Source organism: Larus michahellis, chromosome 6 (genome assembly GCF_964199755.1).
Source record: "Larus michahellis chromosome 6, bLarMic1.1, whole genome shotgun sequence".
In the NCBI taxonomy this organism is placed as follows: domain Eukaryota; kingdom Metazoa; phylum Chordata; class Aves; order Charadriiformes; family Laridae; genus Larus; species Larus michahellis.
This window is the reverse complement of record NC_133901.1, coordinates 57,323,862-57,340,119: the sequence shown is the minus strand read 5'-3', so window position 1 is coordinate 57,340,119 and position 16,258 is coordinate 57,323,862. Positions and strand designations below refer to the sequence as shown.

Here is a 16,258-nt window from a genome sequence, read left to right as displayed (position 1 = left end):
CCAAAGGTTCATGGTGGATTTGCCATGACCCACGTCATGAGGTATTAGGAAGTTCCCTGTCTCTCCTGCCACTCTAGGCAGGATGCTATGGAAGGACATGCTTCTGGAAGGACAGATGAGGGCTGTGAGACGCAAAGCAAAGGAAGGGAATGGAGATTACCTCTCTGCAATGACAAGCTCCCTGGCTCTTGAGATGTGAAGTCGCTGGTACAAACAAAGAGTTTTTCTCCCTGCTTCAAAGGAGGAATATCCACAGGTTCCACAAAGCTGCTAGGAAACTGCCCTAAAATGAGAAGCAGACATCAGCAATTAGTCTTTCCTGTAGCCCACCACCACTTCCTCCACCCTTCTTCCAGATTTTGGAAGAAATCTTTCCAGATTTCAGCTCTTGCTAAAGGAAAATAACCAGCTACCCAGGGTGCTTCAATAGCATGGTGGAAGAGGAGCAAGTTTGGGAGTCAGGAATTCCTGAGGTTTTAAATGCTTAAGAGCTAACAGAGAACAAAAAGCTTTGTGCCCTTGGCTCACTCAGGCAACCAATAGGCTGTGTTCGTTACTGGGACTGTGCCATCAGCATGGGGTTTCTGGCAACAGACATACTAAGTTTTCTCTGCTTTCATTGCTTGCTTCCCAACTCAGAGCCACGATGAGGACTGAGACATCCAGTAGTGCTGGACCACTAGACCAGTGTTTTGTGACTGGGCACATCCACCTGGTGCTCCTCACTCTGTAAGGCTTGGCCCCTGCACGGCCTCAGCCCAGAAGTCAGAGGCTCCAGGGACCTCCAGGTGAGGCTCCAGGGACCTTGCCCACTTTGTCACACTGTGCACCTATTTCACCATGGCACACATTGCTGGATGCCCAGCTATTCTGAACAGGCCACAGCCACATGGGGCAGCGCACACTTGTTGGCCATCACAAGATACCACTCAGCTACTAATTTCAGTCCCAGGAGCACAGGACATGGTAAAGCCCACTGCAAAGGCCACTAAAAAGGTCATTCCTATCTTTTATAATTTGTGGCAAGGACATATGATGGAGTATGGGCTAGTAGTACTTCCAGCATTCACTCTCGATGACCCAATATGGCACCCATGTTCTCCAATAAAACTTGGAGACACCATATCCTAGAAACCAAGAACTTTGCCCTGGTTTAGGCGGTTTGGCATCTGCTGTTATTAACCTGAGGTGCAACCAGGAGCCCACAGGCTGCCAGCCTCAGTGACTTCCTTCATAGTTTTAACCAACTCTACCTCTTTTTGCACGTCTTAGTTTCCTGCTCTGTACATGGAAACAATCTAATGATGCTAGAAAGGAAGTCATGGAGCTACATTAATTATTCCCCACAGAGTATTAGAATTGGTAGGCTGCAGCACCTCCATAGATCCTATTCAAAAGTGCTTTTTCAATTCCCTACAGCTTTAGCTTAGAAAACTGGGCTGAAAACTACAACAGCTGTTCCAAGGGAAAGCAGGAATGCAAGTGGGTTTTGAGTTAAAGGTCATTAAAACCCATTCGGTTTGACTTCAGCATGTTTCTTTATCTTTGAGCTATGACACACATCTGTTTAATATTCCTTAATAGCTTCATCATCTTGAGAACAAGCGCACTGGTTATGCTGGGAGACAAAACTGTGGTGAAGTAGATACTGGTGATTTCTGCAGAAGTAATTTGTTCCCAGTGACTTCAGCAGCAGCAGCAGGATCAGGCACGCATTCATTCAAGGCCGTTTATAAGCTACATGGAGCACAGAAGAGAAGTCCTCTTCTCCACCTTTGCTCCTGTCCATCTTTGTTTTAGCCAGGAGACAGCTTGCGGCTGTTAGCAGCACCAGACCGCTGCTGCAATAGCAGCCCCATCTCCATGGCCAGGGATGAAACTCCAGTCCCCGTCTCATGCTGAAGACAGAGTCAGGCTTACACTTTAAAGTGGCCTGGTTTTCACCTCCCTGAGAGCTCAAACACCCTCTAAACGTCAGTATTAAGATGAGAAAGAGCTGTTTAAACAGGGACTATGAGAAGTATTTCACTAAGACCATTTTGCTGCTTCTGAAGTTTCTCACACCCCTCCAAAAGTTTGAGAGACTTGCACACTATTTCAGGCACCCCGATATTGATGGCAGCTTGTGCAGGAAAATGCTTTAAAGCGGAAAGGAGGAAGTGGGGCTGAGTCAGAGGGCTTGGAGGGACACACGGACTCTGTCACTGCGTCTCCCACTGACTCGACCTGACGAGGTCACTTGGACATGGATGCATTTCCACTCTCAGTGCATCTGTTTCCTCTCTCCCCTTCCACTGCCACAGCAGGTCAGCACATAAAGTAGCCAGGAAATGGGCTGTCTCACCACAGAGGACAGAGCAACTAGTTTCGTGAAGCTCTCATCTCCTCGAGAATTGACTCTCCGGTAATCTCTCTCAAAAAATAACAAATGAGCTGTCTGAACAGTAAAGCTGGCAGGAGACAAGTGGTGGGCAACATGTACCCTCAGTCCTAAGCAACATCCCGTGAAGATTTAGTAAATCAAATCTGGTCCTGCACAGCAGTGGTCACGGTGTGCTCACGGAGTGTAGGTTTAGCTGGCACATCTGTGCATCCAGGTGCAGGCATTTACAGCTCTTACCTGTGACACCTTCCTTCTTGCCAAGGAGCCAGAACTCATCCACCACAGCCAGCACCTCGATGACATCTCCCACAAAGAGGGGCAGCTCTTCAGAGACGCTGGGACAGAAATCAAAGACTGCTCGTACCACGGAGCCAGCCTCCATTGCACGGGGTCTGAAGGTGGATCAGTACCTACGGCTGAGACACAGCGGGAAGTTTGTCAGCAGCCAGAAACACCTGAAATTATCACACATACACTCAGAAAGTAAAACCCTTCCTGAGCACAAGAGGCAGGAACAGTGCAAGAGGGTCCTGTCCTGAGCTCCCTGAAACGCCTCACCACATGAAGCATGCCGCAGGAGCCAAGAGTCTCCAACAATGCAGCCTCCATGGTCTAACCTGCTTTGTCCAGCCCCTCTGGCTATCTCTGCGGGGACACGTGTTTGTGCTGCAACGGGGGGAGAAGCAGCAAGAAAATTGGAAGTGAATTCCCGTCAGGAAGGAAGCAAGAGGAGGGGAGGAAGTTCAGCACTTCCCTGACATGCAGGGCAGGGCCCCGAGCCCGCCACGGCCGGGTGGGCAGACAGCACCACTCACTTGCACAGTCCCACCACGCATGTTCTGGTGGGATGGGCACAGGCATCCCCCTCCCCACGCCACCACTCAGGGCCACAGGAACTGCGTGCTGGAACAGTGTCCCACTTCTGCCCAGTGAGAGAAGAGGCACAAAGTCGTCCCAGGCGACCTCACAGCACCATCCCCTTCCCCACACCAGCAAGGGGAGCTCCTCCCGCCTCTGCCTTGGCTGACCCAGCTTGGGCATCCTCAGACCTGGCAGGAAATGCCCCTTCCACCCTTTAGGTACCAGGCTCAGCCATGCCCTGGGAGGCTTCGTGATGGCTCCTGGCAGGACCCAGGCTGAGATGAGGGCGCAGACCCTGTCCAAGGCTCTGGGAGCCAAGGTTGAAATCCACCCTGGCAGGGGACCTGAAGGCAAGTAAAGATGTCGTCATCAAGGGCTACGTCCTAGATTCCCCCTTCCTCTAGAAGTCACTGCTGAGCTGGGATACTTTTCTGTACCACCTGCTTTGTACCAAGCAGCCTCAACATCAAGGCACTTCGCCGCACCAAGGCAGCAGCAATCCTGCAGCTTCAGCTGCTCCTTTCCCTCTTCCCAGATCCCTCGGAAGAGGAACTGAAAGGTGCATCCATCCACGGCAACCAGGAATCCTAAGATTATTCCTCAACACCTGCACCTCAGACTGGTGAGTGCTTCCCTTCATCTTCCTGTCCCACTGCAATTATGGGCAGAGCATGGCACTGCTGACACCTCTGCAGGGTGTTTTCAGAGTCCTGTCCTCTGCGACGCCAGGACGTCAGCATCCACCCCACCAGCCCCCCTGACACAGATTGCTTTCCTCCCACATCACAAGCAGAGTCCCTGCTCTGTCCGGTTGGACACAACTTCCCTGCAACGGGACGCAACCTCCTCCCCTCCCAAAGCGCCTCTACGTGCACAGTGAACAGTCACCCTCCCAGTGCTGCCCAGCCGGTGATTCCCGTCCCGTACTCAGCATGGCATGTCCAACACCCGCCCAGCTCACAGCAGAAAGAGCACGGTGACGACACATGCCACCACCCACAGCGAACACACGGGGCCCCCGGGGCCCCCATGTCTCCATACAGACGCACACAGCCCACCTGAGCCCGAGAGTCAGGAAGAGGGAACGCTAACACAGGGAAGAGAAAAACCTCCCCGTTGACGAGGTGCAGCCAGCTTCCAGCGAGAGTGCCAGCGGGGGATCTAGCCAGGGAAAGACTTTCTGCTGACGGGACCGCTCTGTTTATCCAGTCCGACTCACCTCCCGGGAACAAAGCGGGTTTGTACTCGGCAGGAACAGCTTCCTCATCACGTCCCTCCCCACCCCCAGCCGTGCCCTTGCCGCAGCCAGCCCCTGGCCACCCTCACCTCTGCCGTCCCGTCCATCACTCCCATTGCTCTCCACTGCCTTCCCTGTAGCACGTGGGCTTCTTGGGGCACAGGCTGTCCCTTTGTCACCAGCGTTGTGCTGGCTGTACAAACAAAGAGCCCAATATCCAGCAGCCGACAGCACTTTGCCACCAAAAAGAGATGAATGGACTGGAGTGAATCAGGAGCACAAAGAGCTGCAGTTCGGGGTAGCAGGAACCTACTGAGGCAGAAGGAGTAACAGTATTAAAAACATGACCATGTGGAGCAGGGAAAAAGATGGAAGAGCCATCAATTAGCTTAGAAATACTCAAGACAAGGAAGGAGCCTTGCGCTGTTTGAGGTGGGGTGGCTGGGGCACGCTGCTGCATGCTCTGATGGGAAGAGAAGAGCAGCAGTGACAGGCGCAGCAGCAGCAGCCCCTTGCAGGGACTCGGTGCTGCCCTCCACCCCACGGACAGGCTGCCGACCGAGCTCAGGGTCCCAGGAATCCTCGCCATACTCTGAATATGCAAACTTCACAGCCACACTGGACAAAGTGGGGAAAAAAGTACTGTAGTACAAGTGAGACTTCTTGCATTTCTTCTGTCAAAGGTGTAATGTAAGAGTGGGCTGAGGAGCGCAAGGATTACAGCATGTTTGCTGCAGACCCAAACCCTGGCTTTGCTGCAGTCACTGGGGCTGATACGGCTCTCCCACTGCCCGGGGCTCAGATCCTGCCCCTGAAAAGAGCAATGTCTCTTCCTTAACTCACCTGCAGCTCTGGGGACTCATTCATTAAAATATACAAGATTTGCCAATGAGACAGAAAATCGAGAGGGGCAGGCAGGATTGCAACTGTTACGCCATGTATATATTAACTGCAGTTATAATAAAACACAGGCACTAACATATTCATGTGAAAAGCACTCCCTGAGAGTCAGCCCATGAGGTAAGAAAGCGTGAAGTAACTTCTGAAACTGCCAAAAAAAGAATCCCAACAAGCTCATGTTCCCCTGTCAGTACCAAGAAGAGCAGGATCACTCCCTGACTCCATCTGAGTCCAGACAATATGCCCCTGCATTTGAAAGCAGCGAGTCAGTCTTGTGGGGTTTGCCTGCTCCATAACATGAACCGAACACAAAATATTATGTTTTACAGGACTTCGGCCTTGTCTTACTCCATGGAACGCTGCCTGCCAACGTTTTCTCCAAACCCCCACCTAGAGAAGGAAGTCTTCCAACATCTTCCAGACCAGAAACTTACTAAGTCCAACTCTTCAGGCTTAATGGTGGACCCGAACTTCTTCCAGATCCACCCTAGATCCTGTGAAAACAAACATCCAGCAGCAGCTCGCGCAGAGGCTCCAGCAGGAAGAGCAGATTGCAGGGAGAGCTGGGCTCCGCCTGCGATCCCCAGTGAGTCACGGCTCCTGACGGCTGGCCAAGCACCGTCCCCTCTCACCTCAAGGATGGGTGATCCCTGCCTGCCAGGGGGAAGGAGGGAGGGCTCCTCCGCAACTGAGCAAACACTGGGACTTCACACTGGCGGAGGTCAGGGCTGCGGATTGCAGGACTCCTGCCCCCGCCTAGCAGCAGACCCGCATCCAAAAAGAGCCTCACTGTGCAAGTATGAAGCTGCAGCGCAGCGGCGAACTCGCCCCACTGAGAACACGCTGTCTCTGTCTCGCTGCCCGATCCTGCACAAACTAGGTAACGTGTCCCTGGCGCCCGACTGCAGCCCGCCCGGTGCCAAGCTTCCAGCCTGACACAACAGCATTGTGCAGCACGGCAGAGAGTGGATTCCCAGGGCATTAATCACTCCCCCCAGCCTGCCTGCCTGCATGCTCAGCACACATTAACATTACCTCCATGGAAGATTGCCTATTCCATTTTGCCATGAGCTCTGGAGCGCGTCTGGTCCAGCGTGGGCTGATGAAAGGAGGGCCCAGAATGGAATGACGGCTATTAACTCTGTTACAATATTGTTTTGAGACCTTCAGCACAGACTGGATGAAGCTGCAGCAGCCAAGAGAAGGCATTTACACCCTGACTCTGATAACTTCTTGTGTCCCTCCTTTCTTTTTGCAGCTGAAATCAGGCAGGGTAAGAAGTGTCATGTAATAGACCCATCAGCACCACAAATAATTGTCAGGCACTTGGCTCAAAGTGCCATCACTTAGATGGAACCAGACCTACTGAAGATGGTGATATAAATGCCCTTTTTGCATCTTTTTGATGGTAAAGTTGAGGAAACTATTCTCCGATGAGTTTCTGTACCTTAGAAACAGGAGTTCTGTCATCCCTGTTTTTGCTGAAAAATGTGAAGCAAGGATTTCAAACACTTAAGAGATAAGGCAGCAAAACGAAGAGACCATTTTAGGCTGATTACAAAAAGTATTAACAGCCCCAGTAAAGGGAGAGGCCCAAAGGGTTTGCAGACAGCTAATCCGGTGTTATACCCAAAGCGCTGATCAGATCATGAGATAAAAAGCAGTAACGGATGGATGCCACAAATTCAGAAGCAAGAAAATCAGACTTCCCAGGCACTATCACCACTTGTTTCCTTCTAAATAATACTTTTCAGACTCTCACTCACAGCGCTGTAAGAACTGGCTATGGTCAGCATGACAGCACCATAACTGGAAAACCAACATTTCACCAAACAGACCAAAAAATGTGGTGTGGGCTTCCACAGGCACACTTGGTTTGCACAAGGACAAGTGGATTGTAGCGGAGCAGATGTCTCAGTCTCTATAAAAGCCTTATAGCCTGTCTGAGCAGTAGACCAGGAAGAAGTCAGTTTTCCAGAAATGTACAAAACGCAGAACGATTACAGAAATTGATATTAAAAATATTAAACCAATACTGCCAGCGATCTTTTTTTACAATGGAAAAATGCAATGCATTTCAACTCGGTCTTTTCATGCCTCCTTCCACTGATTATAGCTCAACACCCGTTCACTGAAAACACAATGCACCTGCAGAGACGGAGATGCCCCTCTGCCCCATTCAGTGCACCCTCCAGCTGCTGGATCTGGCTTCAACGAGAGATCTGCTGCAGCTCTTGCTGCGCTTTAGACTGCAGGATCGGTACCTAACATGCAGCAGGAGGAAACCAAGAGTGATGGCTGGCTTCTCACATCATTGTGTCAAGAACAGAAGCTTACTAACTACATGCCAAGGCATTCCTACCCTTCTCTTCTGTTCCTCCCCGTGGTCGTCAAATCTGGACAGCCCTCCTTCCCTCCTCCTTACCCCACTGCATCTGCACAGCGGCACAGTCCTCATCCAACACTTCAAGGGTAGGACACCGTCTGCACACCAGCACACCCCGACTGCTCACGCCAGCCTTCAGAGCCGCAGCCACCCGCAGACACTCCCCCTGCTCAGAGCAGAACATGTTGCTCTGTAAGCTCCCGGAGGTCCTCGCTCGCCTGCACATTCCTGGGTGGGATAAACAATACCCCGTTGAGCCAGACTGCCTGGGCCCCGGCTGGAGATAGTGCCAATGCAGGGACGGCAACTCTGGCAAACTGCAGAGCTGACCCTATGAATCCCAACAGAATGGACAATGCAGCAAGCAGGGCAAAACCCCAACTAATGGTGTGGAAAAGAGGAGCCTTCTCCCACCAGGGAAATGCTGAGGACTGCAGCTTCTCATTAGGATCTGCTGCTTGTCTCAGCAGATCCCAAAGAGCCCTCCCTCTGAGCTTCACACAGTGGGAAACACGAAATCTTTTCTGCACTCCACTTTCTAACCCCATATGGCTCCCAGGAGGAAGAGGGATCTCACTTTAAAAAGAAATAGCTGCTTTTGCTTTGTCTGTGACCTGATATACCAAAAATCATTGAAATGAATCCATCTAGGTTGGATCATCAGGCCCTCCAGAACCAGGACTGCCAAGGACAAAGGCTACTTAAGCAAGCTCTGGCCTCCCCGCCACACATGTGTGACAGTTTGGGCTATTTGCCACAGGAGCTCTGCCACATCCCACACAAGTCATTCAAACCACCATTTCTTCTCTCCAGCTGAGCCCTGGCTGTCACAATGTTCTCACCTGCTCCGCTGCTGTATGTGGCTGAGGGCAGGCTGGTGGCATTTGTGTGGGGTAAGGGTAGCTTGGGGAGGAAAGGAGCTTGTGCTGGACCAGACAGCGAGCAAAGGAAAGTCATCTGGAAACTAGAGCACAGCATCAATTTTTAATGCAAAAGCAGAACACCTAGCCACAACACGTGAGCAAGGAGACTGTGATGGATATTTAATCTTTGGCACTGGGGACCTAAGCACGCAAAGGCCAGAACGCCAGCTTAGGAGACAAGAGTTTCCCAAATTCTCTACGGAGTGGCTGCACGCACTTTGCAGACCCCATTACTGCGTCCTGTCTTCTCCCACCCAGAAGCACGCAGTTGTCTCTCTTGACATTTTTGCAGTCAGGCTGAAATGATACAACTTAGAATAAGGAACAGAGAAAACCCCAAAAGCAGCACCACTTCTTCCATGCGGTACCTGTGGCTGGGCGACTAGGGGAAGTAGTATACAATCACAAAATTGGTCATTACACCTTGAGTACATATCCAAAACAGGTTGAACTGGGGCTACAAGGACAGCCCTTAATGCTGGAGCACTTGACTTTGCACCCTTAACATATTTTGCAAGATAGCTTTTGGACAGAAGCCCATTACAATGCTTGGCTTGCTGGGCAGGGAGTCCAGAAATATGGAAATTACTCGAGTTTGACTCAGAAGCTCTGCTCTTTGCCTGCCTTCACTCCTCTTCTGTGCTGCTCGTTATCTCCAAAGAACCTAAATCCCCAGCAGGGACTCTGCTGATACCTGGCCTCACATGGCCCTCTTCCTTTCAGAGCCCCTAGGTGCTCCCGAGAAGAAAGCAATACATTTTATTTCCTAACAAAAAGGTTCTAAAAATAAGACAAAGTAAAAGCTCAGAAGTGGGGTTGAGCAATCCTGAGAACGTGATTAGAAAAATACTTTTGCTGGAGGTTGAGGGGAAATTATCAGTTAAGGTAGTGAAGTGCTAAGGTAAGTACAACTCAGGCTGTCCTACCCAAGATAACATCATCACCATCACAAAGTCCATCTGAATAGTCACCCACTGCAGGGACACCTCAACCGCACGCTGAACCCTGAGACATCACACAGCCATGCTTCCCACGCTGGCTAGCAGAGCCGGTGCTCTGCAAGGCTCCGAGCGTCACTCCTTTCCTCTCCCCTACTGCTCAGTTCCTCCCACCCCATCGCCAAGTTCACGTTTCTCTTAAAATCATTATATGTCACTGCTAATCCTAAGTGGAGCAGCTGGAGAGAGAACTGAAACCTTTGGCCTTGGTAGAGCAGAGGATTTCAAGAACAGAGCAGCAGCAGAAGCCAGCTCCGAGATGCGGGCATTATCGGCGCTATGGAGGACCTCACAAACAAGCGGGACACATTTAGACACAATGCCCAGCACGACTCGCAGCCAGAGGAGTGAGTCAAGATGAGGGGGATGATGGTGACGTCTCATAGCACAGAGGCTGTATTTGGCAAAGCATCTGCAAAACTGCAAATTCTGCATCTACAAACTCTTTCAGGCCTTTTGTGGAGGAAAAGACAGAAGCAAAGGAGAGAACGGCAGAGGCAAGGGGAGAGAGAGCCTTTTCAGAAGAAACTGAAAGTCATGGAAACATGACAAACCTCAAAACAGATGTTAATGCTTACGACACAACTAGAGGCTTCCTAGGTACTATGGCAAGGAGAACGAGACGTCAAAGGAAGGAGGTGGGGGGAGTATTTCAAACGCCAGGACCAGCAGCAGAAATGTTTGAACTCAGAGGCCAAATTGTGTCAAGGACGGGATCAGCCGAGGCACCGCCCAGGGTCAGCAAAAGGGTCAGTACAGGAGCAGCAGCCGCCTCGCAGGAGGTGTCGAGGGTGAGCCAAGCTGCCATCCCCTGGCGAGGCCACTGGAGGTGGCACCTCCAGTTCATCTCCGTTAAAGTACAAGATGCCAGCATCAGGCTGGCAGCAGCGCAGAGGGGTTTGCATTTGCTGGAGTGAGAACGGGAGGGAACCCTCGGGAGTTTCTCCTCTCAGGCCGGCGCGAGCCGAATGGATGCTCTCACAGGAGCACCCTGGGAAGGCACCGCGCTGCAGCCCAGAGCTGCTGCTCCCTGGGTGCAACCACCTGTGCCAGCCTTCACCAGTGCCACTGCTCCAGCCCCTTGGTGACAAACCGCTCCAGGCCCCGCATGCCCACGCTGCTTCTACAGGTCCAGCAACAAGTTGCCCAGGCAATGCCAGCTCCCACCAGCTGCATGTCTGCCTGGTGGGTGACCACTCCAAGTTACCACTGGCTGCACAGACGTGGCTTAAGAGACCAAAAATCCCAACGGACGTGCAACATGGGGAGTAGACGGGCAGCTCCCACTGTACCCCACGGCTGCTCCACGCTGACGAGGTGCCCCCGGGGCATGGTGGGCTCTGTGCGATGGAGCCACAGGGCACGGCAAGCGCCCAGCTGGGCATACAGGGCTGGAGGGCCACACGCTGACACAGCCCCGGCTGCTGGTGGGAGGGGAGAGCACTCATCCGGGACAGCGGCACCCACCCGGGCTAGCAGCACCCCAGCCAGGGCCACCCGCCACCCCCGCGCCGACCAGAGCAGCCCAGGGCTGCCCCCAGGACCGGCCGGGCCTCGGCGGGGGAGAAGGTGCCGGTACGGAGTGCGAGGGCAGGAGGCGGCGGGCTGAAGCGGGGGCCGCGGTAGAGGCGGGGGGCCGGGCCGCACCGGGGGCCCGGCGGAGGCGCAGGCCGGGCGGCCGAGGGGGCGCGCAGGGCGGGGGGGAGGCGGCTACGCCGGGCGGCGGCGGGCAGGGAGCGCCCGGCTCCCCGCCTCGACCGCTCCGGGGGGATCCCTACCTTCTCCCGGCCCTCTCCGGGCGCCGCGGCCGCTCCGGCCCTGCGGGTCCCGCTCCCGCCTCCGCCCCCAGCGGCCGCCCAGCCCCGCCCGGGCCCCGGCCGGCCCGGCCCCCAGCGCCCGCCCGGCCTCGCAGGGCCCCGCCCGGCCCCGCGGCCCGCCCCGCCGACCGCCTGCCTCCGCCAGGAGGCCGCGGCCAGGGCCGGCGGGCCGGGCCGGAGGTGCTCCACGGGGCCTGGCCCGCAGCCTGGGCACCTCGGGTGACATGGGGACATGCCCCTTGGCGGCCCCGCTGGGTCCCAGACTGCGAGGCAGGCCCGCCGGCGGCACACGGGGACACCCCGACCTGGGACGCGCTGCCCAACGTGGTTGCCAGGCGTGGGGACGTGGAGTTGTCCTGGTTTGAGCGACACAGGACGAATTTATCTTTCAGTAATTTTACTTTTCGGTAAGGTCTCTGCTAGGGAAAACTTCACTTTTAGAAGACTCTAGTGTCTGATTTTGTGAAAATACTTACTTTCTAGCCAGCTATGGGATCCGGGTTTCAAGGTCTTGGTGTTTTCGAGGTTTGCCAGGTGCGGGGATGAGGAGGAGCAAGGCCTGGGCACTTGACCCAAGCTGGCAACAGGATAATTTCATACCAGGAACGTCACATTCGATATAAATTAGAAAGTTTGCTGAGGAGTGCTTTCTCTCCCTTGATGGCTGCCATCCTGAGAACTTTGTGCCCCAGTGCCGGACCCCTGAGCCCTTCCCTTCCTCCCAAAGCCGCAGCACTTGCAGTGTCCGACATTTGCAACCATAACAGGGGTGCGCACACTATGTGCCCGTGCTAGCGTGCTGTCAGGGCACCCAGGAGCTTGGCGCAGAGCAAGACAGGTGGCTTTGGCTTCTTCCCCCCAAAATGCTGCTGCCTTGCAGACACGAGCAGCGCCGGGGCTCCCCTTCCCCGCTGTTGCCTTCTCCTGGGAGTCTCTTGCTGTCTTGTGGGCTTCAGCTTTGGCAGCAGCTGACGAGTGAGTCTGTGCTGTTGATCTGCTGCAGTCTCAGTTTTGCTGCTAGGAGCTGGCTTTGGCTGTTTAGATACACCGTAAGACCACACCAGAGCACCAACATGAAGAAAAACAAATTTAAAAAAAACTACCCACGTGACAGGGAGGGCAAGTTTGTGCATCATGCAGGGGTCAGGCACACCAAATACAGTAGGTCCTCCACTGGTTTTCCTGGCAGGCCAAAAAAAGCCTCCATGCCCCAAGGGATACCATCCCTCAGCAACATGCTGTAAAGCCTCCGGAGCGGTTTTCGCCGTTTGGCACTTGTTTGTGCATTTAGCTACACTTCTCCATAGCAACCACCCAGATCCCAGCTTGGCTTGCCACCAGCTGGGAGCGGGGTATGCAGGCACCGCTGTCGGAGTCGTGTTGGTCTGGGGACAGACAGGCTGGCCGCTGACTCCCTACCCGCTCCTGAGGCAGGGACCCGCACAGCTGGCACGGCTTGATGCCGTCGTCATGGGGCTCGGGGCTGCACAGGGAGCTGGGGGCTCTCTGCCCCCCCGGTATGGTTGCTTGTATACACTTTGTTGGAGCTGAAGAACGGCTGATAGCCCCTGCCACAGGGTTTCAGATGTTATCTTCTGGGCCCAAAAGTCCTGCTGTTCTTGCCCAAAAGTCCTGCTGTTCTTGCCTGCCAAGACAGGTTTTGAGCTTTTTTCGTCATTCTGATCCCTCCTTTCAGCCTTTCAGGTCACCGCCACGACAAACCCACCTCTGTTGACATCCCCAGCAAAGCTGCCTCATTCTTCTTTGAGTTCAGCTATTTGTATTTTCCCGTTTTTCTGCCACCTTTATGCCAGCCACACACCAGCATGCATCGCGTGCACAGAGCCCCATCTGCCCTCCCTACCGGGGCTCCTGCTCATCCCAGGATCCTCACAGTCTTGCTTGTAAGAGTTTTGGTTCATTCTTCTGGGCCTGGCTTCACCTTTTTTACATTTCTCCAGTGTCTGCATCCAATTCTGGTCCCCTCATCTCAGAAAGGGTAAATGAGAATGGAAGCAGGTTCGGAGGCAGGCAGTAAGGATGCTCAGAGGTATGGGAACAGACTTTACAGTGAACAGTTGTGTGGGCTGGGACACTTCAGCTTGGAAGAAGGACATAGGGTGGAGGAAGAGGACTACAAAATCATGAGTGGCCCAGAGAGGATGGGGAGGATCGACTGTTCGCTGTGTCTTCTGACACAAACCTGTCAACTGCTTTTGTCTTGACTGGAGCCTCAAAAGAACGGGAAACCACTGCGCTGCAGATGTTGTGTCCAAAGGTTTAACACCGTTTTTAGCCCACGCTTCTTGCGACACTGGGGGCTAAGTTCATGGCAAGCCTTTCAGAGGCGTGCTTAAGAGAGTGCTGCCTCGGAAACATTTTGTAACCCTGTTTTCACGTGGAAAGCTTGGCCATGGCCAAGTGGAGCTTTACCAAACTGTTCAATGCAAAAATATTCAGAGCTGGGAGGAGAATGAGCTGGACAAATCCCAGCCCAGAGACAGAGAGTCCTCCAGAAGGTTTTATCTCATAGGAGACCTCTTGTGGGGGAAAAAGCTTGTGACTGAAATTCTAATTTTGCTGCTGCACTGCCAATTCCACAGCAGCCTGCGAGGATGTGTGATGTGGCCTCCTGGGCTGGCCGTCCTGTCCCAGAGAAGAAATCCCCCTCCTCTGACTCTGCCCTGGAAAAAAAAGGGAATTGAGATGGTCCTACATTTTTTAGGACCACAAGAGGGCAACATGAGAGCACCCTGCAGCCAGTAGGCTCAGCAAGGCGACGCTGCTGGGACTGGGTCGACATGGGCAGCTCTGTGCAGGCTGAGCATCACCCTGTCCAGGGACCACCCAGCTGAATTAGCCACCTGAAGGCTGCTCCCTGGGAGCCCTTTCCTTGCTCTCAGCTTCATACATGTCCTCAGCCAGCTGAGCTAATGCCATGGTTGGGGGCAGCAACATCTTCCTGCGCATGGGTTGGACACGTGGTGACAACAGACCCTTCTGCATGCTGCATGGGGCCCGGCTGTGGGATGCAGGCTGGGCTCCTTCATCCCGCCTGCGCGTCCACCAGGAAATCTTTTGGGTGAATGTGCACTGACACAAGGGTCCACCATCTGGAGTAATGCTGCTGGGCTTGGCCAGGGGAAGAGGTGTTAAACCACACAGGAGTTTGAAGATCTCAGCCTCACCAGCCTTTTTCACTTCCTTCCACCACCAAAAGATAAAAAATAGGAGAATTTGAATTCAGCTTTGGCTGTGAATGTGGGACTGGACTCTGCAGACCAAAACCACTCACGGCCACGTTTAAGTGCAGTACCATTTCTGCAGGTTTTTGCAATAGCCTGGATAGATACCCTCCGAGGGACAGTTTGCTCTGCTTTTCCAGGAACAGACATGACAGAGAAAGAGCTTCTGTTAGCAGGCAGAGCTACATGAGTGTGTGTGCTGCTAGGGCTGAAAATGCTAGTAACATCTTGTAGCAGAGACAGAGCAGGAGGTGACGGTGAGGGATGAAGTGCAGAATATTGCCTATGCAGTAGGGTGGTAGAGGTTGCTCACAAGAGATGAAGAGACGTTTGCAAAAGAGAAGGAGCAAGGGTATGTCTGGGGGATGCTTTTTGGACAGGCCTGAGACACGGAGAGAGCCAGTGCAACAGAGGGCTCTGTGGGGGAGACTGGGATAACCAGCCCCACCATGCGCTGCAGCACATGGGTGGGACTGTTTATTCCTCTGGAGTTACTTATTTTTGTATGAAGAATGCTAGAAAGGTTTTGCCTGCTTCAGATATTTTTACCATGGAAATAACCAGCTTTGTTTCTACTCTTGCTTCCACTCCAAACCTGCCCAGACAGCCTAAGCAGCATTTTAAGGCCCAGCCTGTAGAACCCCACCTCACTGAACTATGGATCGTGTCTTCCCCAACCCAATTACAACTCACATGACTTGTGCTGTACCTGCACGGCACACTGCTGGCATCAAGCATCCACACTTCCCTGTTGCACGTTGACAGGACTAATGTTCAGGGAATTTGTCTCAAAGGAATATCAAATCACCTGTCTTACACTCCTACGCATCACCGGCTGTCAGACCTCACGTAGTTGCTCCTGTGCTCAGACTAATAGTTTGTGTTGGCTAGAGCAGACCCTTCAGCGAGCCATCTGGTTTGGATCTGAAGACATAAGGAGACAGGATAATCCTTTGCTTTTGCCAGCTTGTATCGCTTCAGCCTGTCGGACTACAAATAATCCAAACCAGCTACCAGAAAACCCCAGCTGCACATCAAGATAAATGTGACATCACTAGCCAGATGACGACCTTGGACCACCACCTCCCAGTGCTGCATTCCTGTGTGTGGCGCTGCCGACCAGCGAGGGCTGTGCTACGTGTGGGACAAACTGCATTCAGAGCTGGTCGCATCACTGACTGCTTTAAAACTGACCTCCCCCTAACTTCGGGTTGGTCAGCAACCATCCTTACCTGAGGGAGAAGCATGGCACTCGCACTCAGAGGACTAGTGCCAGGATTCACGTGCCCAGCTTGTGAGTGCAGCCATCTAAGACCAGGGCCTGGATTCATTCTCCCTGTTATGCACCCACCAGTGTCTGGGCATCTCATGCGGGCTGTAGGAACTGAGTCCAGGACTAAAGGGAGCAGAGCTCTCCTGGATAGGAGGAATGCAGGAGAAGACCTCAGCCTGGGGAACTGCAGCTCAGGCACATGGTGTTGTGAATGACTTCACGATTTGGTCAGGGA

General features: G+C 53.4%; 1 protein-coding gene across 6 annotated transcripts in view; it reads right to left on the bottom strand.

Annotated features, from left to right (window-relative positions):
* The window catches only part of DNMBP (dynamin binding protein), a 36,358-nt gene extending 24,261 nt beyond the window's left edge, over positions 1-12,097 (bottom strand). For 2 of the 6 annotated variants that reach the window (XM_074591065.1, XM_074591071.1), the window contains exons 1-3: positions 11,467-11,556; positions 2,621-2,799; positions 161-283 (exon numbers count right to left, since the gene is read on the bottom strand). In XM_074591065.1, coding sequence (XP_074447166.1) covers positions 161-283; positions 2,621-2,765 — 268 coding nt within the window. In that variant the 5' untranslated portion in view covers positions 2,766-2,799; positions 11,467-11,556. Of the gene's footprint in view, positions 1-160; positions 284-2,620; positions 2,800-4,302; positions 4,423-4,570; positions 4,794-7,806; positions 7,870-11,466; positions 11,560-11,981 lie in introns of those variants that run through there. The other 4 variants (XM_074591066.1, XM_074591067.1, XM_074591069.1 and 1 more) reach the window with 4 other exon arrangements.
* Between the last annotated feature and the right edge of the window lie 4,161 nt (positions 12,098-16,258).